Genomic DNA, 26,079 nt, shown 5'->3' on the forward strand with positions numbered 1-26,079 from the left:
CTTGGTGTTCACACCTCAACTGCTAGCAGAGCACCTCACCCTCCCTGATTGAACTAACCTCGTTATCTCCACACTGATATATACCTGCCTCTGGAGATTTCCATTACTTGCATCTGAAGAAGTGAGGTTCTTACCCACGAAAGCTTATGCTCCCAGTACTTCTGTTAGTCTCAAAGGTGCCACAGGACCCTCTGTTGCTTTTTATCATCTCCCAAGTTAATGAATATTTCAGATCTTACCCAAATACACACTTACAGCCAATTCTTATTAATGAAACTAAAATTTATTAAAAAAGAAGAGTGAGTGAGTATTGGTTAAAAGATCAGTATACATACAGACATGAGTACAGTTCTGAGATTAGTTTCATAGTAGAGATGGTGAGCTATGGAGTTACAAAGAGTTCTTGGAATTAGTCCATAGATTCAGTCCAATGTTCATATCCAGGGAGATCCAGGTGGGACTGGAGATCTCAGTCTTACAACTTAAGCTTCCCCTGCGTAAAGCCTCAAGCAGATCTGAGATAAAAAGGATCAGGACCCAAGGGCTTTTATATAGTTCCAGGCCTTCTCTTGACAGCTCAGAGTTCCTAGGCGACCAATAGGCAATCATCGAGACTCTGAAGTAGACCTATTTCCTAAGCATCACCGGTAATTAGCTACATAAATTAACGTAAGGCAATTGCCTGTTTTCCACCATTCGCAGGTGATTTACTATACATTTCAAAGAGAGATCAATATAGTGATATTAATATATTTATAGTTCATTTAAATGTTAAGGTCTCATTTTGGTCTCTGAATTAAGACTACAGCATAGACAGGAACCGTTTGACCTCTAATAATATATATGTAAACACAGAAAAACACAAACATTATCTACTAATATGTCCCTAAAGATTGAATTTGGATCATTTGTCCTGCAGGATGCTTAAACCTTTCTGGCCATGTGTCATAGGAGCTTTGTACTCAAAAATGTATGTGGGGTCAAAAAGTGTTTTGAAAAGGCTGAACTAAGTTCTACTTATTAGTCAATAGGAATACAGTAGTGGAGAAATGGATTAAATAACAAAGCAGGCTTACACATGTGAATCTTACTGAAACTTTATTCTTTCCTTGCAAGTTCTGGGTAAGTTACATGAAGTCTAGACACTTCTCCTGGACTGGGACAGTCAGCCCCTGAAGCGTACTCCATGTCTCACTGTCCGAGAGTCACCTCCAGATTCAGCTGCTCACTCATACTCTTTCCTCTCTAGGCAGGAGTCTTTAATAGTTTAGTGTCTCTTTGATCCTACGCTTAGACCTTGGAAAAATAAACCTGCTGTGGGTATTTCCCAGTTAATAGCTCTGCCAGGGTTCTGTTCAGGAACTGTTCTATCCTGACTTTTTTCTATCACTGATTTGATTCCTCCACCAAAAACCTTTGATTTAACTCCATGCAGTCATACAGAATAATATCAAGCAGGTAAACTGAGGCATTGTAGAAATAATACATAAATTTCCCACGGGCTCCACAATGTAACCAAAGATGATCAAATCAAACCCAGTGTCTACTTCACCAATTATTTATCACTTCTTTCTTTGTCAACCTCTAAGTACTTTCCTACCCATGTGATTAAAATTTAAGTATGATTACATTATAAATGAATTTGATCTAACTCTTTAAATTAGATTTTGTGAAACACAGTATAAAATGCTCTAAATAAGGGTTTTAGTTAGTACCTCTACCACATTGTCTTGATCTGCTAATTTAGTAATTCTCTAAAAAGCAATTAGGTTTATCTGGCATGATTTGATATTTATAAGCCTGTTTGCTTACTGCTTATACCTCCTAATAAACTTACATGGGATTTTCAGAAGTGTTCAGTGTTGACCTAATTCTAGTCCCATTGCAGTTAATGGGAGCAGTTAGACCAACGTAGAGTGCTTTTGTCAATCCCATCCTAAACCTTTAGAGATTTTTTTTTTTATTTGATTGTTTTATTAAGCTGTGAACTTAAATGTGCAGGATAGTAATTACTAGGATCGCTCTTCTTCCCTTTCCTGAATATCTCGATTACGTTTTGCTTTTCTCCAGTGTCTTGGTAACTGCCCAATTCTTAATGCTTTTTTAAAAATGGCTTAGTTTGGTAAGTTAACTAATTTCCTTCTTTACATGCATGAATTTGTAGTTCATGTTTTTTCAAATCTGCTTTTATCTGTTTATATCAGAGCTTGTCTACCCTTACCGGGGGATCGATGCATCAGTGATCGATTTAGCGGGTCTAGTGAAGACCTACTAAATCGACCATAGATTGCTCTCCCGTCAACTCCTGTACTCCACCTGAATGAGAAGCGCAAGGGGAGTTGACGGGAGAGCGTCTCCCGCCAACATAGCGTAGTGTGGACCCTGCAGTAAGTAGATCTAAGTACGTCGACTTCAGCTACATTTTTCATTGTTTGTTGGCATGGCCTTGTTATATAGCCCAGATCCTGACACTGGGGAAGGCAGCACCTTTTTGTTTCCTTTTTTTCCCCTCTTTGGCAGGGAAGATATTGGGTTGATTTCAGGGGAGTAACTGCTTTTTATATAGAAGGGATCCACTTATTCAAGTTGTGCGTTTTGCTATGAAACTGAGCATTGTAAATCTTCCTGCTGCTCAGCCATGGTAGCCGGTGAGTCTAATAAGTAGCTGACACAAAGACAGAAAATTCAAAGCTGAGCTGGAACTCAAGTTACTGGTATAGAATATAAAGTCCCACTAGTACTTTGGAGAATTTTACTGGAAACTTGTTTCATTCCTGGCAGCACTACTTCATGTTGGCATGCAGTCGTGTTAACATCTGCTCTCTGTAAGCGGAGCATATATGGTACAGAAATAACACAGAAAGCACCATCCATCTTTACCAATCTGTAGGCTTTTTTATCTCCTTTTTAGAAGGTGCAGGAATAATCTTCAGCTAGCATCAGGGTAACACCAGCTGCTCCAGCTTTTCAGCAGTAGATGAAGGCGCTCGGGTAACACAGAGGCATTCAATATGTGATGATGAGCATGGGATTATGTAAAGATTCTGTAAATTAGTAGATCTAACTAGATGGTGTCTGCTTGTAATATTCCTCTTCTTTCCTCTCCTCCTAGGCTGTCCATCTCATCCTTTAATCATCTTGTTCTTTTTCTTCAGGGACTACAGTAAATGGGAATCATCAGCATTCTTTGGGAATATAGTCTGCTTTTCTTTTCTTATCCCAAATCCTGTTACCTGGAGTCCGGGCACACTTGGGGCAGGTAGTTTGAAACTGTAGGATTTGCTTTACCTGCCAATTCACTAGAACTCTTGTTTCTTTACTTTCAGGCCACATTACAAGGCCTATCTCTTCTCTCAAGCTATTTCTGTGCCGGGGAGGAGAGAGGAATGAATTGGTTGATGTGGCATGGTAGGAGAGCTCTGAGGTATCTGGTTGGATTTTGAAGTTTGTGTTTAAGACACTGAATTATTTTTATGATATTTGCATGGGTGCCAGCAGCATCCAGAAAGCATTTTAAAAATCAAAATGAATGATTATTAGTCACTGTGGTGCTTTAGGTCTCCGAACCTGCATGGAGAGGTGGCTATGGGCATTTGCATCCTTTTTTTTTTTTTTTCTCCCTTTATTTCTGCCAGCCTGAATTAATTTCTCATTCCTTTAAAACCTGCTAGAGAAATATTTTTAGATGCAGAGTTTTGCAGGGTGCCGCCTGCTGATTTCTCTCTCGCTGCGATTCTCCTCTGCAAAAAGCAGCTTCTAACTCCAGTGGATGCCTCCATGTTGCTGGTCTAAGGGGTTCTCTCTGGGCTAGTTTTGCCTCTCTTCGCTCATTGCCAAGCTCCCAGCATGGTTTGAGGCTTTAAGAGTTAAAAAAGGAGATTTGTCTTGGCTTTTTAATAGCATTAGCTGTATGCAGTAGTCTTTGTGCATATTACTCCCTGTTCCTCAACAGCTTCTTCTTCTCTCCCTCCCCGCACAGTGAGACAAGACTGGAGGGTGGTGGTGGTGGTGGGGGAATAGCTGGGTTTTTTTCTCTTTGGCAAGAGAATGAAGTTGAGTGCTGACATATATCATCTTTGATGGAGGAACTCCGCAGCGTTCTTTCTGCTATTGATCTGCTTCTTAATGGCCAGGGGGCCTCTTAGTCAATGGGAGACAAGAACAGCAACTTGTTTTCCTTTGCAGATGACAGGAGCCCTGATGGTCACATATAAACTATGCGCTGAGATCTAGCTATGTGGCCAAGCACTACAACTGCAGACTGTTCAGGCAGATGGGGAGAGAAATGGATGGATTTCCTTTTCTGGGCTTTGTTTTAGATTTGATTTTGATGAAGTAAAGTTTAAGATGCTAATGAGCTATGGAGTGCAACCTCTGCTCTTCTGTTCCTGGCTCTTCAAATGAGTGGGAAACAGCCACGTAATGGACCCTTCTTCTCAGCCCACATTTCCTTGCTTACTGTTAAAAAGAAATTACACGCACAGCTTGCTGGAGTGGGTTAGCAATTTGCTGCTACCAGGTTTGTTGCATCAGAAAAAGACTTAATATTCTAAAGACTCTAGGAATGAGGATGTGTAGCCCTTGAAACTTCTTGCTTCCAAAGTGCTCTGCACACATTAGCTTCTCTTCACAACTCACTGGGAGGTAGCCAAGTATTATCCCCATTTACAGATAAGGATCTGGGACCCAGGGCAGAGAACAGACTTAACTATGGTCATGCAACAGGTCAAGCTCAGAATTGGGAATAGAACCATCCCAGTAGTTCATTTCGGAGCAGACTTTGGGGTCAGAGAGAGAGTCCAGGTCCTTTTGTGACTCTTCACTATCTTCCTTGCCATATTAGTCTAATATATTAAGCTGTGTGGCTTAAGACTTGTGAGGAAAAGGGGGATCGTTTGTTCATTCTTCAAGGAATACCTGAAGCCCTCCTTTTGTGCTGCAGATAGAAATGAGTTGTTTTGAGGGGGGTGAATTCCTAGTTGGGACTGTTTTTTTTCTGTCTCATCTGGAAAACTCACTGTGGGATATGGAATAATTTAAAACTGTCCACGACAAAACAGTGAAGAATAGACTGCAGGGAACAGTCCTGTACTAGCATCTGAGGAGATGAACTATGAGACACAAGAGGCTTGGTGTGTGTGAATCACTTTGAGATTGTTGGTGAAGGTTGCTTTGGGAATACAGAATGTTGAAGGCAGATAGCTTGAGCTGATGGTACCCTGGGGCTCTCTGGCATTACACAATGTGGTAAATTAAGATTGCAGGTGCTTCTTTCCTGGGGCCTTGTCTTCTTATGTGTATATTTTAATGTGCAATTTTTTTTGTTTTACTGAAGGGACAATGGAGACAGATCAAGGCACCGAGCTCCCCGGAACGCCCGTATGTCTGCACCGTCACTTGGGCGCTTCGTCCCCAGGTGAGACCTGTACACCCATCTGGAGAATGGGATAGAAGCTTGGCATTGCCACTTAGAACAGAGCTCTCTGTTGTCATGTCAGAGGCTCAGATTCATTTGCTTGCACGGATCTGATGTGAACTTGGTTATCTGTGTCTGGGACTACTGTGGATGTCTGGCCCTCCTCTTGGAAAAGAGAGGGTGAGATTAGTGTGATTAGCTTTCATAGCCACATTTCCCAGAACCCTGTCCTGAGCTTTCTTAACTGGAAATCGATGGCTGTAGTGTGGAGCCAAAATGGAAGGGAGGAGAAAATCTGATGGGGATTCTCAGTGAAGCATACTGGGTCAAAGATGAAGGTGTAGGGAAGAGAGGAGATGGGGATTAGATTGCTGGTATAGCTCAGCAGGTCTTCAATTCCATCTTGGCTGGATGGAGCATGTGGTGGTGCAGGGTAGGGTTTGTGCTCCTGAGCCATGACATGCCATTTTTCTGCTGGATGGAGCACTCGGATGACTGGGCTCCTCTCTTTGACCTCCCTTTCCCCCCTGTTAGGGTCGCAGAGCCCAGTACTGTTCGCCCAAATTAGATGGGATTCCTGGACTAGAGCCTCAGTTTCCTGACAACACATTGGAGGTTTTTTTCTCAGTGTGTGGGGTGTTTCTCACAGTATGCACTCTCTTTCTTTAGGCGTTTCTTGCTGCCAGAGTACTTACCGTATGCTGGGATTTTCCATGAACGCGGACAGCCAGGGTTGGCCACCCACTCCTCTGTTAACCGGGTCTTGGCAGGTAAAAAAAATACCTCTTCTGGAATACAGTGACCTGTGCTAGGTGGGATTCTCTCCACAGTCTGCGCATAGCAGGTCAGCCTGGAAAAAGAACCTATGAGAAGTCTGTGTCCATCCTGGTATTGGTATATAAACCTCCTGAACCAGCAGAGGATGTGGAACTAGATACTATAGTGATGGGGTTCATACAAGTACCTAGAAGTTGCAGATACCATACTTTGAGTGCATATTAGGCTCTGTGCTGAGGTTCCCCTAAGGCAGGGGGGAATTTAATAATTCTCCTGATGTTTAATTCCCTCCCCAATCTGAATTTTTTTTTTTTTTTAAAAAGCAAACTGACAGCCTAATGATCAGCTTGCTGCAAGTCCTTCTAATTGAATTATAGGGTGCCTTGTTCATGTTCCGGCTGGCAAGCCACTCACAAGGGAGCGCGGGATTCAATTAGGATCCTAATAAGTGCATGTTAAAACCTCGGCTGCCACCACATACAGCATACAGGCATTTGGGAGCCTTAAAGGGCAGGCGGGGGTGGAGGGGAAGAGGAGTGGGGCTTTGGCAGCCTGTGAATGAAACAGTTTTATATGATAGATGGTATAATTCTTGAGGGTGCTTCTTGGTGGCGTCTGAGCTGCTCTGTGATTAGTACCAGCAGTGGAAAGGCTTTTTTTGGATAAGGGGAAGGCGGGTATCTATGTACCTGCCAGATGGAGATCCATTGGCTGCTGCTACTATTGGCAATGGGGCACATGCGGGAAAGACATAAACGCCCCCTGGAAGGAGCGTGGTCTCCCATCTAGTCTTTCTCTCTCATTGTGGCGTGTTCAGGCAGAGGCTACCTGCGTGGGGAGAGCCCCTGTATTTTGCGTGGCTATATAGTATAATGTGCCAGTGTAGCCTTTTAAAACCTCATTGTCATCTGTAAAATCCAGAACTGTCTCCTGGATCTTTGTATCTCACTTGGACACTCAGCCAAGACAATACTTGCCTCCTAGTCATCCTGTCGCAACAATTGCAAGAGTAGCGAAAGCCCAGGCTATGGAGCACCTCCATCCCACTACCTGATGAGCAGAGGAGCCAGCTTGTAGCATTTAGCTGACGCACATACTTTCCTCATGACTGTTACTTGTGTGGAATTTGGCTGTCGGCTTCTGGAAACAGCTCACTGGCAGATAATTACTTGCTGCCAGGCAACACTGCAGAACTCTTCTGTAGTGGGGCTTTGTTGGATTCATCTGTCTTCAGCCCTCCCTGCACAGCACCTCTTTCCCAGCAGCTGAGGAACATTCTATCTTTTCCTGGCATTTAGCTTTAAGAGAAGCAGTCAGTTTGCTCCTGGCTTTCAATGACTCCTTTTATTTATTCTGCTTCCTCTTTCTTCATGCTGTTCTGATGGACAGTAATCCAGTGCAAGAGCCCAAGCCTCTCTGTGCAGAAAACTTAACCCCACAATTCATATGTAAAAGCTGCAGCACCCTATCACAGAGACTTCATTAAGCGAAGCAAGCAAGGTGTTTACAGCTCCTCCACTAAATCTCCCAATGACCAAGGTCCATCCCAGTCTATTCCATGGCAAGATGGACCTAAATTCTATGGCAAGGCTCCTTGGTTTCTGCAGCATTCCAGTGCATCAGACTGGAAATTGTGCTGCAAGTCCAAGTAACTTCCACAGTGGAGTTTTTATTGAACGATTTTAATTGAAATGCTACATCCCATCAGTGCAGCGCTCCTTGTGGTGTTTGTTTTAATATTGAATTCAGTTTATTTTACTCCCTCCTCATTTTCAGTTTTTGAAATACCACAGATTTAAGTGTTAACAAGTAACTGCATTATAGAAATTGGTGGAGGTCGAAACTTAGCTGCAGGCCCAGGGGGCTTTTGGAACTGGAGGGAGCTTGGAATTGTGGAATAAGCACAGTCACTCATTATTTTTGCTAAAACGATTAGCAGTGAAATAGCTGAGTGTTAACACAATGGAGTATTAGCTCTGAATTTTAATATTTGAGATAAAAGACCAGTTCACACTGCTCAGAGCTATTGTTTCAGGATGCCTGCTGACTTGGGAAGGCCACGCTGCATTGGTTTATAGTTGTATCAAGTATGGAAGGCTTGGAGCATACTTTTTTGTGAAAACCCTGAAACCTATATTCTTTAACACTGTTCCAGGATGGGGTAGCTTCTGTGCAAATTTCCTGACCAGTTAATACCCAAGACCCTGCCTATTTGTTGTTTGTATTATTGTAGCATCTAGGAGGCCTAGTCAAAGACCAGAACCCCATTGTGCTAGGCGCTGTACAAAGAACAGAAGACTTGTGTCTGCCCCAAAAGGTATGTCTACACTAGAACAAAAGACCGTTCCCATTCACGGGGTCCCAGAGCTTGGACTCCAGCCTGAGCACAAATGTCTACACCGCAATTTTACAACCCTGCAGCCTGAGCCCTCTGAGCCTAAGTCAGCTGACCTGGCCAGCTGCAAGTATTGAATTGCTGTGTAGACATGCCCAACTAGTTTTTACCATCTAAGAGGCAAGACAAGAGGCCACAGGTGGCTATGGACAGATAGACCAGAAAATCAAGGAAACAGTGAGACAGTATTGGTCAGCATGATAGGCTGTGGTCTCGATGCACCAGCTGTCTAACTGTTGTTAAGTTTTTTGTAGGTGTTACAGCAGAGAAGAGTTTTAAGGTGGATAATGTGGTTAACTCTGTGGATGTTTATGGGGAGCTTCTCCCATATGGGGGGCAGCATGAGAGAAAGCACAAATGTGCTTGTTTGAAAAATGTAAGAAAAGTGGGGGGTTGGAGGGCTTCAGAGGCTGATCAGAGGCAGGAGTCTACATTTCAGTAGCGAGTGAGAGATAACTAAGGTGGGGATTGACTATGAAGGGCCTTGAAAGTGAAGACAAGCAACTTATGTTTGATGTGATAGAAAAGGAGGATCCAGTGGAGGGATTCAGAAAGAGGGGTGACATGGTCAAAGTGATGGGGTAAGAGAATGATCTTTGCAGCAGCATTCTGAATGGATATGAGTGGGGTAAGACTGCATTTGGCCAAAGAAAAGAATATTGTAGTAATTGAAATGTGAGATGATGCTTGTACAGGAGAATTAGTTTTGTGGGTAGACAGAAAAGGCTAAATCTTAGAGGTCTTCTGCAGAAAGAATCAACAAGATTTAGACACAGCCTGGGTGTGAGAACCTACAGTGAGGTCCAAGTTGAAGGTAACACCCATGTTACGGGCCTGAGTTAACAGGCAGGATGGTGGTGGTGTCACCGGGGTTGAGAAAGGAGGTAGTGTGGTGGGCGTGGAGGGGAAGAACAATTTTAGCCATGTTTCACTTGAGCCGATGGCTAGACATCCACAAAATGTCAGATTTTAGTTTGGACCGAAAGAAATTAGTCTGCAGTAGAGAGGTAGAGCTGTGAATCATCAGCACAGAAATGGTAGTTTAATTTGTTTGTAGATGAGATAACTCAGAGATAAGCCGGAGAAAGGAAAGACTGTGTCATTGGTCCCCTGTGGAGCCCCCACAGAAGGTTGAAGAGGGAATGAGGAGGAACCTATGGAGGGCATGTTGAAGGAGTAATTATAGAAGTAGGAGGGAGAACCAGGAGAGGGAAGAGTCATGGAAGTCAAGGGAGGACAAGATTCCAAGAAGAACACAGTCATCTGTGTTGAAGGCAGCTGATGGTCAATAAAGGTGAGGGTGGAGTACGGGTTCTTAGATTTGGCTAGAAAGCGGTCGTTAGACTTCAGTGGGAGTGGTTTCAATGGGGTGCAATGGGAGGAAGCCAGATAGGAGAGGGTCTAGGATGGAGTTGGAGGAGATGAGCTCCTGTCTGCAAATTGAATGAGTTTAGAGATGAAAGGGAAGTGGGAGATTAATAAATTCATCTCTAAATCCTTCAGATGTTTACACCCCATGCATGGAAAATTTATGGCTCTTCCAGGAATGCCCATCTCCCACAGACTTGCCTCCGATCCTCTGAGCAGGAAAGGTCTGTGTAGTTGTTTTGCTTTCTCTGTTGCCAACCACTTTAGAAGGGAAACGCCTTCTGAATGAGACATGCCAGTTGGTCACTGAACACCTTTGGAATATCCCTGCTGAACCAGCTTGGCTTTGCAGCAATCTGGAAAAAAAATCTCCTAGATTATAAGGCCAAAAGGGACCATCGTTATCTAGTCTGACTTCCTGCATTACATAAGACATAGGACTTATCATAGAATCATAGAATATCAGGGGTGGAAGGGACCTCAGGAGGTCATCTAGTCCAACCCCCTGCTCAAAGTAGGACCAATCCCCAGACAGATTTTTACCCCAGATCCCTAAATGGCCCCCTTAAGGATTGAACTCACAACCCTGGGTTTAGCAGGCCAATGCTCAAACCACTGAGCTATCCCTCCCCCCTTCTCTGTATTCATTTCTCTTTGAACTAGTGTGTGTCTCTTAGAAAAATACTGTGTCATGATTTAAACATTTCTGTGATGGGGGAATCCACCATAACACTTGGTAAATTGTTCAAATGGTAAATTACCTTCACTGTTAAAAAGTTGCACCTTATTTCTAGTCTGAATTTGTCTAGTTTCGGCTTCCAGCCATAGGATCTTGTATTTGCTGTATTTGCTCCATTGAGGAACTCTGTATTATCACATTTCTGTTCTCCATGTAGATACCTATAGACTGTGATTTAAGTCACGCTTTAACAAAGAGAAGGTTAAGCTGAAGAGTGAGCTCTTTGAGTCTTTTTCTGTAAGGCATATTTTCCAGTCGTTCTCATGGCTCTTCTCTGAACCCTCTCAAAGTTATCAACATCTTTTTTTAATTGTGGACACCAGAACTGGACACAGCATTCCAGTAGTGGTCACACCAGTGGTAATACAACCTACGTATTCTTGCTCGATATAGACCCCTGTTTATGCAGTCAAGGATCACATTATTTTTTTTGGCCACAACTTTGAACTAGGAATTCATGTTCAGCTGATTGTCCACCACCACACCCAAGTCTTTTTCAGAGTCATGGCTTCCCAGGATAGAGGCCCCATTCTGTAAGTACGGCCTGCATTCTTTGTTCCTAGATATGACTTTACATTTGGCCACATTAAAACTCACATGAGTTTGAGCCCAGTTTATCAGGCGTTGAAGATTTCTCTGTATCAATGACCTGTCCTCTTCATTATTTCCCATTCCCCTAATCTTTGTGTAATCTGCAGACTTTCAGTGGTGATTTTTTCTTTTTTCCAGGTCACTGATAAAAATGTTAAATAGAGTAGGACCAAGAATCGATCCCAGCAGGCCCCACTAGAAATACACCCATTTGATGATGATTCCCAGTTCACAACTTATGTTTTGAGAGCTATCAGCCAGTTTATAATCAATTTAATGTGTGCCATGTTGTTTCATATTATTCTAGTTTCTTAAAATGTCGTGCATTACCAAGTCAAACGCCTTCCAGAAACCTAACAGCACGTCTACAGGATGGGGTAATGTACACTACGGGGGAGCAGTGATTTCCAAAGTGCACTATTGTGTTGTGCATTAATTGGCCCATTAGACCAGCACTGGCCCTGCTGGTGCAGACTAAATGTTCCCTAGTGCACTCTAATATAGTGCTGTTTGAAGCAGCGTTTTGTTAAAGCGCACTAGAGAGCTTTTAATGTGCACCAGCAGGGTCTACCTGGGCCAATTAATAAGCAACACATTCATGCACTTTCAAAATCATACTCCCGTAGAGCACATTACTGCACCCTGTAAGCTTGCCCTAAGAATATTATTACATAAACACTATTACCTTTATCAACTAAACTTGTAATTTCATTAAAAAATGTTATTAGTTTGACAAAATCTATCTTCTATAAACATTTATTTGATAGCCTTAATTATATCCTCTTTTAATTCTTTATTGATGGAGTCCTGTATCAGCTGCTCCAATATTTTGCTCAGCATAGATGTCAGGTTGTCCTGTTTACCCTTTTTAAATATTTGCACAACATTAGCTTTCTTCCAGTTCACTGGAACTTCCCAATGTTCTAAGATTTATTGAAAAGCCTAATTAATGGTCCAAAGAGCTCTTCGGTCAGCTCTTTTAAAACTCTTAGCAGGATGGTGAGGGATCTCACTGGCCCTTTGGACTCTAGTTCTTCCCTATCCAACCAATATGCATAGGAGAATCAGCATGAACTCTGAGCTCATGGTGGGAACTGTGCCTCTGAGGAAAAGCCTGTAAAGTGAATCCTGTGGCACATGGGAGCAGTCCAGCTAGGGAGATATCTTGAAATGAGAACAGTTGGCTTCTATTTTCATAGACTCCCCTCAACCCATTTGTAGTGTAGTATGTGGCACAAGGATGTTAGTCTTCTCACAATACTATTTCCAATCCTCTGGGCAATCTTCCCTCTGCCCTAGCTAGCAGGCATTCATCCTAAAATGTTCATGTTCCTCAGGTGAGGAGCTGCTTTATGGGATGAGGAAAAACGTTGTCTCTATCAAAGAGAGCAGCCAGGGAACTAGTGCAATGACCTAATATGGTCTGTCGTGCCCCAATCAAGGATGTTTAACACACCTTCCTGGAGCTCGCAGTGTTAGTGTTATATTGCCTACTTGCTCTCCCACCCCCCATACCCCTCCACCCCAGTCTGAACATTTCTGACCAGCAGCTTTCTTTGCAGAGCCTTCCTCACTCTGAGTCAGAACTTGAACAGCGCACTGTCAAGTAAGGTGGGGGAGAAACTGAGTTGGTGGGAAGCAATTGTAGATTCAAATATCCATTTAAAAATCAATAAATACTTAGAAAATCTAACCCCGTCACCAAACACTTAAAGCCCCATGTTTGCCTGTGTGAACTCCCTGTACCGGCTTTATGCCAATTACCTGAGCAGCGCGATATTGACAGAGGAATGGAACAGAAAAACACTTCTGTTTCAGTTCTGTGGAAACTCCTGAAGAAAAGAAATCAGTGTTTGCCAAATAGCACAGGATCACGTGTATTTTCTCAGCTTCCCACACTCTTAAAATCCTGAAAGGTAACACCAGCTCATTGATAGTCCTGTTACTCAACAAAGGACCTACATGTGGAGTCCATTGGCTGAAAGCACAGAATCCACATAAACCTTGTCTTTTATCTTAATGAGCATCTGCCCTGTCATGTGTGCAGCTCAATGAATTTAACAATTTCCTTTGGATGAAAACAAACAGCTTATGTTAGAGTTTGTGAGACCCTGCTGACAGGGTAAGCCTGTATCCCTGGACTCTGAACCCTGGTTTTAGTGGAGAGCTTGGTCTCCCAGTGTGGCTTCCTGTTGAGTTGTGAGATACAAACATTTTAAATATTTGAGTGAATTTAGTGCTGGTGAAGCGTGCTACATATACAACCCAGACACTGAACAGCTCTGCTTATCCCAAGAGCAAGCAGTGGGAGTACAAGCTTTCCTCATTCTCCAACCAGCCGGGTGGGAACCCCGCAGCTCTCATCCTCTCGTCCCTGAGCTCCCAGCCACTGGCCCTGCAGCAGGGACCCCGGAGCTGTCAGCTGTAGCAGGGGGACCCCAGAGTTCCAAGCCACTGGCCCTGCAGGCAGCTGGGGACCCCCCGGCACTCTAAGCCACCAGCCCCAGAGTTCTGAGCCACCAGGGTTACATTGGGGCAGCGCGCAGCTGTGGCGGAGGCACCCAGAGCTCCAAGCTGGAGGACCAAGCTGCTCAGGCAGTGGAGTTTAACCCAGAGCTCCAAGCCATCGGCCGCGGGTGGCAGGGCACCCTGGAGCTCTCAGCTGCCATGGGTGGCCCTGGTGCTGTCAGATGTGGCTATGGCAGGTGCTGGGCAAACACCCCACCCGCTCCCCGCGGCATGGGTTGGGCTCTCATCTCCTCCCGTGTCAGGCTTCCGTCATTCCCCCTGTCAGCTCACACACACGCACACCCCCGCCCATTATTTTTAGCAAAAGTCACAGACAGGTCATGTGCTTCCGTGAATTTTTGTTTATTGCCGGTGACCTGTCTGGGACTTTTACTAAAAATAATCATGACAAAGTCTTAACCTTAGTAATGACTTATGTTCACTTTCAGCTTGTACTTGACTGGAATCAGTGGCCAAGGTGAAAGGCTCAATATCTATTCAATTATCACACCCCAGACACTGTACCATATCCCATTTTACAACCTGGATCACAGAGGCAATTCTGGATCATTTGCCCAAGGCCATAAAGTGAGTCAGGAGGTTACCATTATGTTGGACCCTTCAAGCTTCCACTCCTTTGCCTGTAACTATTTAGTGTTTTTATCTGTAAATCTTAAAGTACTCTACAAAGGTGGGTAAGTGTTGTCATCTCCATGATACCAATAGAGAAACTGAGGCTTGGAGAGGGGAAGGGACTTGCCCAAGGTCTCTCAGCATGTCAGCGATAGAACTAGAACACAGGTCTCCTGTATCCAAATCATATATACTGGACCATACCTGTTAGACATGCTGCCTTCTTATTTCTAACTCTGGTATAACTCAGTAGATCTCAAAGTGCTTCACAGTTTTCCCATTACGTGTTCACTTACCTTATGCTGTACTCAGGCATATTTGGGCAGGTGAATGTGCCTAAGTGGCACATTTCAGCCCAATGCCTCTCCAATTGGCTATTTATAAGCCCCGATAAATGGACAATTAGTGGTAGTGCTCTGGCTGGTGCTGCTTTGATAATTAACTCAATTATTTTTCACTTCTGCTGTAGTGATGAAAGTGAGCATAAGAAGCTGGCTTGGTTGCTCTGGAAACAGTATTCCAAGAAGCTACTCCAGCTTCACTAACATGAGGAGTCTTGCTGAATCCTGGTTTCAGGACCTCTGGATTCTTTTGCTGTTGGTACCAGCATCTCCCAGTGGTTTGAAGGCTGTGTCCTGTGCTCCTTCAATCTGCCTGTGTAACACACAATTGCTCAGAATAGGGTTGGGATTGAAGCTCTGAACATTGCTAAGGCTCTCTTCAGGTGTAGTCTCCCAGAAGCATCTTGACCACCTGACCTGCCATTGTACTCAAGCAGAAGGCAGTTAAAGGGAGAGGGATACCATAATGAAACATTTGGGGAACATTGTCACAGAGTGAAGCAAACTTGCAAGGTGAGCTCATCACAGGAGAGGCCCAAGTGGCTTTCTTCACCATGTCGCAACCTTCAGGCTGGCTTGATTCCCCAGGGAACAGTGATCAGGGAGCTGTGTATGCACAAATGTGGAGTTTCACAGTAGCACGCCCTGACTTGGTGCTGGCCTGAGATTCAGACTGGCAAGAGGTGAGCCTTGGAGAGATGAAAATGTTCACGTGTGTGAAGGGCTCTGGTTTATTGCTTGCTCTTTCTCTGTGCATTGTTAAAGTGGTGTATTCTTAGATATCAGTATGCTAGAAGGGGTAACGTTTTGCAGCAGTGCTCGTCTCTCTGTGGGTGGTGAGGGTCCCTTGGGGCTGTGTGTCTCTTTCCGTGGGTGGTAAAGCTCACTTAGTCAGCCATAAATGTACTTTCTCATAACTTGCTGGGTCTTTTAAAAATAAGACATCACCCACAGTCTTCAGATTTCATAGAAGGAGGGGCAGAGTGGAACCCCCAGAAGGTAGTATGCAAAGAGGCTGTGAATTCGGACAGTGGGCTTTAGGGCTTGTGGCAATGTGCTACAGATGTGCCGCCAGGAGATAATAGTAAAAATGTATATTCAAATATTAATTTAAGAATCTCTGAACCAGATTTACAAAAGGACTGAAGGTCCAGCCCGGGCCAGCCCCAGACAGAGATTTTCCATCCAGCCTCGGGCATCAGAATGCAGGACACCACCAAATCTCTACTGCTACACAGTGGCCACATTGGGTGCTGTAATCAGGGTTCTGAGTGTTGATTATAGACTTTCTTTCTTGTGTAAATTTGGCTGTATAGAACACCACATCTTTCTGACTGCAGTCCTGGAGTTTGTTTTAAATGTTAGAGGAATTAGGTGAGCAAAAAGGCATGTAATTGGGGATGTCATTAGGCATCAGTTCTTGCATTTCTAAGCCACCAAGACAATAAACTGAGCATCAAGGGAAGTATGGTTCTGAGCATCAGGATGATGAATGTAAGCTAAGGGGTGCTGTAAATATTGATCGCTACTTGCCTGCATCTTTCCCATTCAACTAACCCCAGAAACTGTTTGTTACTGTACCCTAATCTGGAAGGGAACCATTCTTACTCATAGATTATAAAACCAGAAGGGACCATTGTGATCATCTCGTTTGGCCTGCAGTATAACATAGGCCAGAGGACTTCCCTGAATTGATTCCTGTTTGAATTAGAGGATATCTTTTATAGAACATCCAATTTTGATTTAAAAATGTCCAGTGATGGAGAATCTACCACAATCCTTGGTAAATTGTTGCAATGGTTAATTAACCTCACTGTTAAAAAATTGCCCTTTATTTCCAGTCTGAATTTATCTAGATTCAACTTTCAGACATAGTCTTGTTATAGTATTGTAGATTAAAGAGCCCATTGTCAAAATTGTGTTTACCTAGGTAGGTATTTATAGACTGTGATTAAATCACCATTTAACCTTCTCTTTGTTAAGATAAATAGATTAATGTCATGGAGTGTCAAGGTGAGTGAGGTAATATTATTTTATTGGACTGTTTAGTGAGACAGGGTGTGGTGATCTGTGGGTTTTTTGTATATTGTTGTCTGCAGGGTTCCATTGTTGAAGCTGATCGTGATGTCCAGGGAGTTGATGCTAGTGTGGGAGAGTTCTAGAGCATTTAATGGATGAGTAGTGGTTGTTGAAGTTGTGGTGGAAATCTATGAGGGAGTTTAGGTTGTCTGTCAAGAGGATGAAAATATGCACCATGGAACCAATGATATACCTGAGATATTTTCATCCTTTGGACAGATGACTTAAACTCCCTCATAGATTTCTACCACACATCCATTAAACTCCCTGGGAGTTTAAATTCATAACTTTGCTAGATATTAAAAATCATAGACTGAATAGAAACACTAGATTTATGGCTTATTTCAACAATCTATAACCCACTTAACACTCTCCCCACACACACACACACACACACACCAGCTTTTTGTTTTCTTTTCCACCTTATAACTTGAGAGGTATTTAATAGGCCACTTCACCTTGATGGTCCCTTGAAATATGTATTAACTGCTTTTTGCTAAACCAGTGGTTCTGAACCAGGGGTACAGGTACCCCTGGGGGTATATAGAGGTCTTCCAGGGGCTACATCAACTCATCTAGATATTTGCCTAGTTTTACAACGGGCTAATAAAAAGCACCAGTGAAGTCAGTACAAACTAAAATTTCATATGATGACTTGTTTATACTGCTCTATATACCGTACACTGAATTGTAAGTACAATATTTATATTCCAATTGATTATTTTATAATTATATGGTAAAATAAGAAAGTAAGCAATTTTTCAGTAATAGTGTGCTATGATACTTTTGTGTTTTATGTCTATTTTGTAAGCAAGCAGTTGTTAAGTGAGGTGAAACTTGGGGTATGCAAGACAAATCACACTCCTGAAAGGGGCACAGTAGCCTGGAAAGGTTGAGAGCCACTGTGCTAAACAATCTGTTCCACCTTGCATTTATATCTGATGCTTAATATATTTCCCATACTTGCAGAAGAGCTCTGTGTAAGCTCGAAAGCTTGTCTCTCTCACCAACAGAAGTTGGTCTAATAAAAGGTATTACCTCACCCACATTATATCTTTAACATCCTGAGACCAACACAGCTACAATACTGCAGACAAGAAGGGCCGCCCAGAGGATTCAGGGGGCCTGGGGCAAAGCAATTTCAGGGGCCCCTTCCATAAAAAAAAGTTGCAATACTATAGAATACTAATTGCCCCACTTCCCTCCCGCCCCCTCCCCCCCCGGGCGTCCCTGCAGACAAGTCCTAGAGTATGTCACTAGTAAGATCACCCTTTATGTTCAGAGGCTGGAGTTGTTTGGAAAAAGGTCTTGGCAAGGGCAGAGCTGGAGGAGTAAATCAGGCTACAGACCTCCTTCCAAAACACACACAATAGCAAAGTCAAGCTTCTGTATTAAAACTGTTGCAGATAATGAGTATCTAGCACTAAGAGGGGAACTTAATGTTCCATCTAAATGAGGACCCTGTGCATCATCTGTATTGTCATGGCATAGAGGCCCTAGTGAGGTTCTAGATTCCTTTGTGCTGGACACTATGTGAACACCACATTCTCTCAAGGATTTTACAATCTTAGGGCTAGGGAAAAAGCCTAGAATAGCTGTTGCTGAATAGCTATTGTACACGTAGGATATGGCTACACTAGAGAGTTTACAGTGGCGCAGCTGTACTTGTGCAGCTGTGCCACTGTAAACTCTCTAAGCCAACGGGAGAGAGCTTTCCCATCAGCTTAAATACTCCCACCCCCATGAGCAGAAGTTATGTCAGCAGGAGAAGTTCTCCCACTGACATAGCAGCTGTCCACACCTGCTTTTGGGGGTGTAATTTACATTGCTTGAGGGGTGATTTATTCACCCCCTGAGCGACATAAGTTATGCTGACATAAACTATCATGTCGACATAGCCTAATTCCCCATGGGGACATACTTACTTGTAACTAAACGTGCCTTTGTGTAGTTTAGGTTAATCCACTTCCAAAGAAGCTTAATTTAAATCATACCAAAGGCAAGCTTAGCAAGGAATAAGAGTGTCCGCACAGACGGTTAGTGCAGAACAGCTATCATGCTTTAAATTCACACCCTAACTATTTTGCACTAACTTCCCCTTGAATTTCCTGTGTAGATGAGCCCTAAGATGAGCTAGGTGGGGGGAAAGGAATTCAAATACATTTTGCTGCATCTAAAATTACATATAGTGATATTATTTCAGCTGCACCAGACTTCCTCTTAACCCCTTTTTTTCTTGAAGACATGGCAGGTATTTGTGTTAAGGAGAGATTTGAGGGAGTGGGTTCAAGTGTGGAATTCTGTGCACCAAGGACAATATGGGAGAAGTTGAGAAGATGATTGTGGGTAAAGCAGAGAAATGGGCAGTCAAGGCCATCATCACTGGAGGAGGAAGTGGGGGCAATGTGTTCCAAAATGAGAGCAGATGGGTAGAGGGACAAAGCTGCCACTGATTCAGCTATTGCTATTATATTGCTGTCAGTATTATAATATGATGGCAGTGACAGTATTTCAGATTGATCTTTGTCTTAGCTGATGAAGGAGAGAAGAGCATAGAGCTTTCATCTGTAGCTGAAGTTGGAAAGTGGGTTCTCGGCCTTCCAGTATGCAAACCCATTTAATTTTTTTTTTTTTTTTTTTTTTTTTTTTTTTTACTAAAGCAGAACAAATGAAACAGCCCCTGCAGTTAATGAAAATCCCAAGACAGTCAGTAGGTCTCTCCACATGTATATTTACAATGACCCAGAGACAGTGGAAGGCCTTTGACAAGGTCCCTCACCAAAGGCTCTTATGTAAATTAAGCTGCCATGGGATAAAAGGGAAGGTCCTTTCATGGATTGAGAACTGGTTAAAAGACAGGGAACAGAGGGTAGGAATAAATGGTAAATTCTCAGAATGGAGAGCGGTAACTAGTGGTGTTCCCCAAGGGTCAGTCCTCGGACCGATCCTATTCAACTTATTCATAAATGATCTGGAGAAAGGGGTAAACAGTGAGGTGGCAAAGTTTGCAGATGATACTAAACTGCTAAAGATAGTTAAGTCCAAAGCAGACTGTGAAGAACTTCAAAAAGATCTCACAAAACTAAGTGATTGGGCAACAAAATGGCAAATGAACTTTAATGTGGATAAATGTAAAGTAATGCACATGGGAAAAAATAACCCCAACTATACGTACAATATGATGGGGGCTAATTTAGCTACAAGAAGTCAGGAAAAAGATCTTGGAGTCATCGTGGATAGTTCTCTGAAAATGTCCACGCAGTGTGCAGAGGCGGTCAAAAAAGCAAACCGGATGTTAGGAATTGTTAAAAAGGGGATAGAGAATAAGACTGAAAATGTATTATTGCCCTTATATAAATCAATGATACGCCCTCATCTTGAATACTGCGTATAGATGTGGTCTCCTCATCTCAAAAAAGATATACTGGCACTAGAAAAGGTTCAGAAAAGGGCAACTAAAATGATTAAGGGTTTGGAATGGGTCCCATATGAGGAGAGATTAAAGAGGCTAGGACTCTTCAGCTTGGAAAAGAGGAGACTAAGGGGGGATATGATAGAGGTATATAAAATCATGAGTGATGTGGAGAAAGTGGATAAGGAAAAGTTATTTACTTATTCCCATAATACAAGAACTAGGGGTCACCAATTGAAATTAATAGGCAGCAGGTTTAAAACAAATAAAAGGAAGTTCTTCTTCATGCAGCGCACAGTCAACTTGTGGAACTCCTTACCTGAGAAGGTTGTGAAGGCTAGGACTATAACAGAGTTTAAAAGAGAACTGGATAAATTCATGGTGGTTAAGTCCATTAATGGCTATTAGCCAGGACGGGTAAGGAATGGTGTCCCTAGCCTCTGTCTGTCAGAGGATGGAGATGGATGGAGGAGAGAGATCACTTGATCATTGCCTGTTAGGTTCACTCCCTCTGGGGCACCTGGCATTGGCCACTGTCGGTAGACCGGATACTGGGCTAGATGGACCTTTGGTCTGACCTGGTACGGCCGTTCTTATGTTCTTATGAAGGTAAGAGCAGGATATTAGAGTGCAAACTTTGCTAGTTAAATGGCTAATTGGAACTGGAAATCTCAGTATGCTGCTGCGTAGTATGCTCAGGGTGCATATGTTTTCTAAAACGATAGCTAACTGGCTGTGGGGAGCTATCGACTACTGCAGTCCCAGCCTTTTCCAGCAGGGAGTACTGCAGAGAATAATTCAGGAGCTAATAGCCATAACAGTAGGACAGCTCAGAATGGTAGCAGAAGAATCCTCTGTAAAGGAGGCTGTGTTGATATTTTCAGTTCTAGTTATGATGACAATGGTGCTGCTTCATAGCTAGCTAATGACCATTCTCTTTCAAACCATCAGTTGAGTCATATTTCAGTCCCCCCTGCCCCGCTTGTGCATGCACACACTGATTTCTAGTCTTTGGGTGCATTGATTGTCTCTCTAAACCCAGGAAGTATGGTAATAGCACACCCCCTCCAGCTGGCTGCCTGAGCAGAGCATACGCAGAGATGCCTGTCTCACATGTAGTGAGATATGGACTAGCTCTGCTGCCCCCCAGACTCTGAGGCCTAGTAGGAGAAGCATCCTAAGAGGATGAGAGTTCACACACAACTCCAGGAATATGAGGCTCACTTGAGCCAGTGCTTGTTATCCATTGGTCCACACTAGCACTGGTACTTGTGACATGGTACTCTAGACTTCGCTGTTGTCAGCATGGGATCCTGGTGCGCTGCTGTGGTCTCCCATTTACTTGTGAGGCTCTTATCTACCATGGAGTTCAGCCAGCTCCAAACCCCACTCATATACTTTAATGGATTCAGCTGTGAGTCAACAAACTGTGATCGTCCCATTTCTCCTGTCTGAATTGCCATCTACTCCTGATTGAAGATTTGGCTGAGTGTAGCTGCTGGGTAGCGGCAGATGGTGCTGTCACTTTACTTGGTATCCTTTGAAATATTATGAACTAATTCTGTTAGATTAAGGTCAAATCTGCCCTAAAAAGAAGTTGAACCTGTTTGAAGTATCTGGCCCTCTCTCAGCCCAGGGCCTGCAGGCTGACTAGCTGAGCTGCTGTTCTGCATCCTAAGCTCAGGTTTGACTTCTTTTGTTTGTCAGTTGTGGGTTTTTGACTTTTAACCTAATTTGAAATAAAGAAAAAAGTGCCTGTCTCTCTTGTTCTCATTGTTGCTTTTGTACTTTTTAGTGTATTGGACCCTACTGGGCGGGGCTGTGTTTTGTTGTGGCACCTGTTGCATGCAGATAACTTCAATATTATCTACTCAGTGTAACTCCTTCCTGAACTCCTGCATCCTCCTGTGATCTTGGATACCAAACATTTAACCCCTTGAATGCTACCCTGTTCTTCACCTGACTGTCAGTTTTGGGACCTACAGCTCTAGCCTTCTATTGTCTCGTAACCACATCAGTCTCCCGAAGTCCTGTGCTGCTCACTCTGATACCCAGATCACACTAATTAGGGTTCACATCTCAGCAGCTTTTCTGGAATTTGCTCTTCACTGAGATATGGAAGACTCTTTTGTGCACTAAAATTCCCTTCCTCCATGCTGCAGTCTCAAAGCGCCTGCTCTCTGGTTATTGCAGAAAGCACTGGTGTCTTGTTCCAAACTGTCCTCCACCCTTTTTCTGATCCTCACCAAATTGAATGAGGAATTGGCTACACTCTTCCTTTTGAAGATCTTAATTTGTCCTGCTACCTTGAGCCTGGGTAGTTTATTTAACCTGACTCCCTTTCACCTTCCTCTTCTCATCCAGTCTGAACAAACCACTCTTCACTGGATGCTCTTCCGACCTCTGTTATCTCCCGCCTTTCCTATCATTGTCCCTAGTTTTACCCCCTGGCCATTAATTGCATTATCACGAGCTTTTTCCCTAGTATACTCCATTCTGCTCTTCTCACAATCTCCATTTCCCTTCATCCCACTCAGGAAACAGCTCACTTGACCCTGCTCACTACCTAACTGCTGCACTGGCTTCTTTCCCTTTCTTTATAGAGGTGTGGGGAGGATTCAGAAATTGCTCCCTCTGGTGTGCTGTCCTGCCAGCTTTGTGTTTCATAGACAAGCTTAGTGACTGCTTTCCTTGCAGATAGAGCAACTGCGTGTGAGCCATTGCACTGGGTAGGTGCTCTTAATGAGCACAGTACTCTCTGAAAATGTATTCTATAAACACGATCTGTCAGCTATTCATTTCCCCCAGGACACTGTTAGTTTACAGTATGAGGTGCATTTACATTGTCCGGACTTGAATTCTTATTACTGAAGTTGCATTTCCCCTGAGGACACATGACTTAGCCTTAACCTTCCCTTACATGTGTGTAAATTTAGCGTCAGCAAATATCTCCCGAGCAAAGCTGTCCTGTTCAGGGTATTATAACTGTGAAATATAATCGACCATTGTGTGTGTTTAGCCCAGTACTCTGTGTTGCGATGGCAGCGCTGCTATTATTGCTAGGCTGAAACAGCATTTTTATTATAGACCTGGTTTCTCCAGGGGGTATGTTCTAAATTAGTCTTGAATGTGTGTTCTGGTATGAAAGTAAGTTTGTCTGACTCTCTTTCCAGGCAGACGAGAGAGAGAGTGGTACAGTTTTGTTTCAAAACAATGAACATGGGTCTAAAACTAGTCTAGAAAAAGCTTTGTAGTATTGATCCTTACATTCTTTTCTCCAAAAAAAGAAGATCAGGAGTACTTGTGGCACCTTAGAGACTAACAAATTTATTAGAGCATAAGCTTTCGTGGACTACAGCCCACTTCTTCGGATGCATATAGAATGGAACATATATTGAGGAGATATATATACACACATACAGAGAGCATAAACAGGTGGGAGTTGTCTTACCAATTCTTTTCTCCATTGGCCTCCTGGGTAGGGGGAGGACTAGATGGGGCCTACTAGGTGCTATGGCTAGGCTGACACTTCCTGTCTCTGCAAGGTAGCACCAGCCTCAGGAAGTGAAGGACCTTCTGATCTGGGGACTGAGAGCCATTATTTGGTAAGGTTTCAGGACTCTGGAGAGGCTGCTCCAAGTGTAGGAGAAAACTGTGGTGTCCACACAGCAATGTGTGACTTCTGTCCGGGAGCATGTGAGCTGCTTGCACGCACTAGTGTCACCAGGGACAGCTGTTTGTGAGTCTGGTGCCTGCCCCAATGGGCCGGGCAGCACAGCCACGCCCAAGGAGCTGCCCAGGCTGGGCGTTGGCTCCTGCAAGCAGCATCCTGACATGCTGCTGCTTTTGCCGCTGCAGTTCCTGGCTTGGTCGCTAGCCAGAGCCCTGCTGGTCTCGCTCATTGTCCATAGAGCCCTGCAGCTCTGCAGATACCCGCTTTATAGCCAAGCCAGTTTAGTAAAGAACCTAGTACTTCATGCCCCCAACCACAGGTAACACTGGAGGAAGAGGGTTCAGAAGCTGTTCCCAGGAACAGCTGATATCCCAGGAACAGCAGCAGCAGAATCTGCAGGATCCTTTCCTTGCTGAGGAAGGTAAGGGTTTCTGAGGTGTTTCTAGTTGATCCAATAAAAGATATTACTTCACTCGCCTTGTGTGTCTGTGGGGTTTCTAAGTCATACAGATGCACCTTAGAAAATCTAAATCTCAGATCTTTGTTTTTGCACCAAGGCACTTATATTCCAGGACATTGGCTAACCAATGTCTTGGTAACGCCAACAGGAATTCTCACATCCGGGTGATCCTTGACCACAAGAACAGATCATCTGGACTGCATGAACTAATCTGTTGGACTACATACAGGGAGAAAAGGAAACAACTCCAGGAAGAGTGACTTACTTTCTTCAATGTAGCTTTATGCAGCTGACTAAGGAATAAACATGGGGAAGTTTGTGCTCTTCCTCCTCATCAATGACAGCAAAGCAGGACAGGGAAGCTCTCTGGAGGCCTGCGATTGGTTAGAATCAGAGGAGGGTGTGCAGGCACTGTGCAGGGTTACGCTAACTGGTGAAAGGCTGCCCTCTTTGTCCTGCCTTTGCAAGGCTCACCATCTGAAGCAATTAGGATTAGTAGACACATTTCATGCTCTGAAAAGTCAGAAAGGGAAAGAAAGGGAGTTTTATAAAAGGAAATGCCTGCCAGGCACATATTTCACTTTAGTTTTGTGCAAAGGATAAACACAGATGTGGAGGTTAAAAAGCAGACTTCTAGCAGCATTTAATGAAGGGTTTTGAAACGATGCAAGAGACTCAGCAGTAGGATAAAGTGGAGGCACTGCAAAGGACAGAACTGGTAATGGGAGGAGCCCGATTGACACACAGCACAGATGAACTAGTGGGCTCCCAATAGCTAAAGTTCACCGGGATTTCACAGAACAGGGAGAGAGCTGTGGCAGGAGGGTTTGGCATTTTGATTTTAAAAGTCACCTCCTGTTTCTGGAAAGCTGCAAAGAGGGGTTTTGAACTTCCCCTTGTGTCTGGGTCCAAATGAAGTTAAGCCAAAAAAAAAAAAATCTGTTCCTTAGCATTCTTGAAAGTTCAGTGCACTGTGCCACTCATCCTGCACTGTGAGGCCAGGCCACATGTCACCCCTCTATAATCATTCAGCTTCCCTGCTGCAGCGTCTGATGTCTGGGAGAGAGTGGTCTCTGAGATAGCGTTCATTGTTCATTTCAGTGGATCCATACTGCCTTCCAGACTTAGAAAAGTGTGTATTTCCCCAGATCTTTACTTCTCCTCACGTTGACAGAGGAAAGCTACCAGTCAGATGCATCTCCCCCATTTGAGCCAGGAGATATAGGAGAGCCTGTCTCCCGTGATCAGACAGGCACTGATGGTTCTTGCATCTGAACCCCTTACTGCTAGGTAGTGGATTTCTTGTCACACAGAATCATAGAATTCAGAAAGAGACAAAGCCTGTCAGGTCCCATCTAGACATTCTCTTACAATAAAAGCTGAATGATGCATATAGAATCCACAGAAAACAAAAACAGCTTAAAAAAGGCAGCGAGTCTTCATAAAAGGCGGAAACAATTTAAAACAATTGATGAAACAAGATGCAGATAAAACAGTTTTTAACATAAAACATTCACCAGAGCGATTCCGAAATCTACAATTTTCTCATGAAACGGAACATGTCGTACCACTTAAATTATATGGCAGCATGAAACAATTTCCTAAGATAAATCACTGCCACACAGAAATGTGAGAGAAATGGTCTCACAGGGTACATCTACGCTGCCATTTAACATGTAATTGCAGT

At 43.6% G+C, this 26,079-nt stretch overlaps 1 protein-coding gene across 2 annotated transcripts in view; it reads left to right on the top strand.

Moving 5' to 3' along the window:
* AMBRA1 (autophagy and beclin 1 regulator 1) overlaps positions 1 to 26,079 on the top strand; it is a 198,125-nt gene that overhangs the window by 87,277 nt on the left and 84,769 nt on the right. Inside the window, exons 10-11 of one of the 2 annotated variants that reach the window (XM_034769548.1) lie at positions 5,333 to 5,416; positions 6,086 to 6,186. In XM_034769548.1, the coding sequence (XP_034625439.1) occupies positions 5,333 to 5,416; positions 6,086 to 6,186 (185 nt within the window). The remainder of the gene's footprint in view (positions 1 to 5,332; positions 5,417 to 6,085; positions 6,187 to 26,079) is intronic. The other variant, XM_034769549.1, reaches the window with a different exon arrangement.

The sequence above is a fragment of the Trachemys scripta genome, chromosome 4, assembly GCF_013100865.1.
Source record: "Trachemys scripta elegans isolate TJP31775 chromosome 4, CAS_Tse_1.0, whole genome shotgun sequence".
NCBI classification, from domain to species: Eukaryota; Metazoa; Chordata; order Testudines; family Emydidae; genus Trachemys; species Trachemys scripta.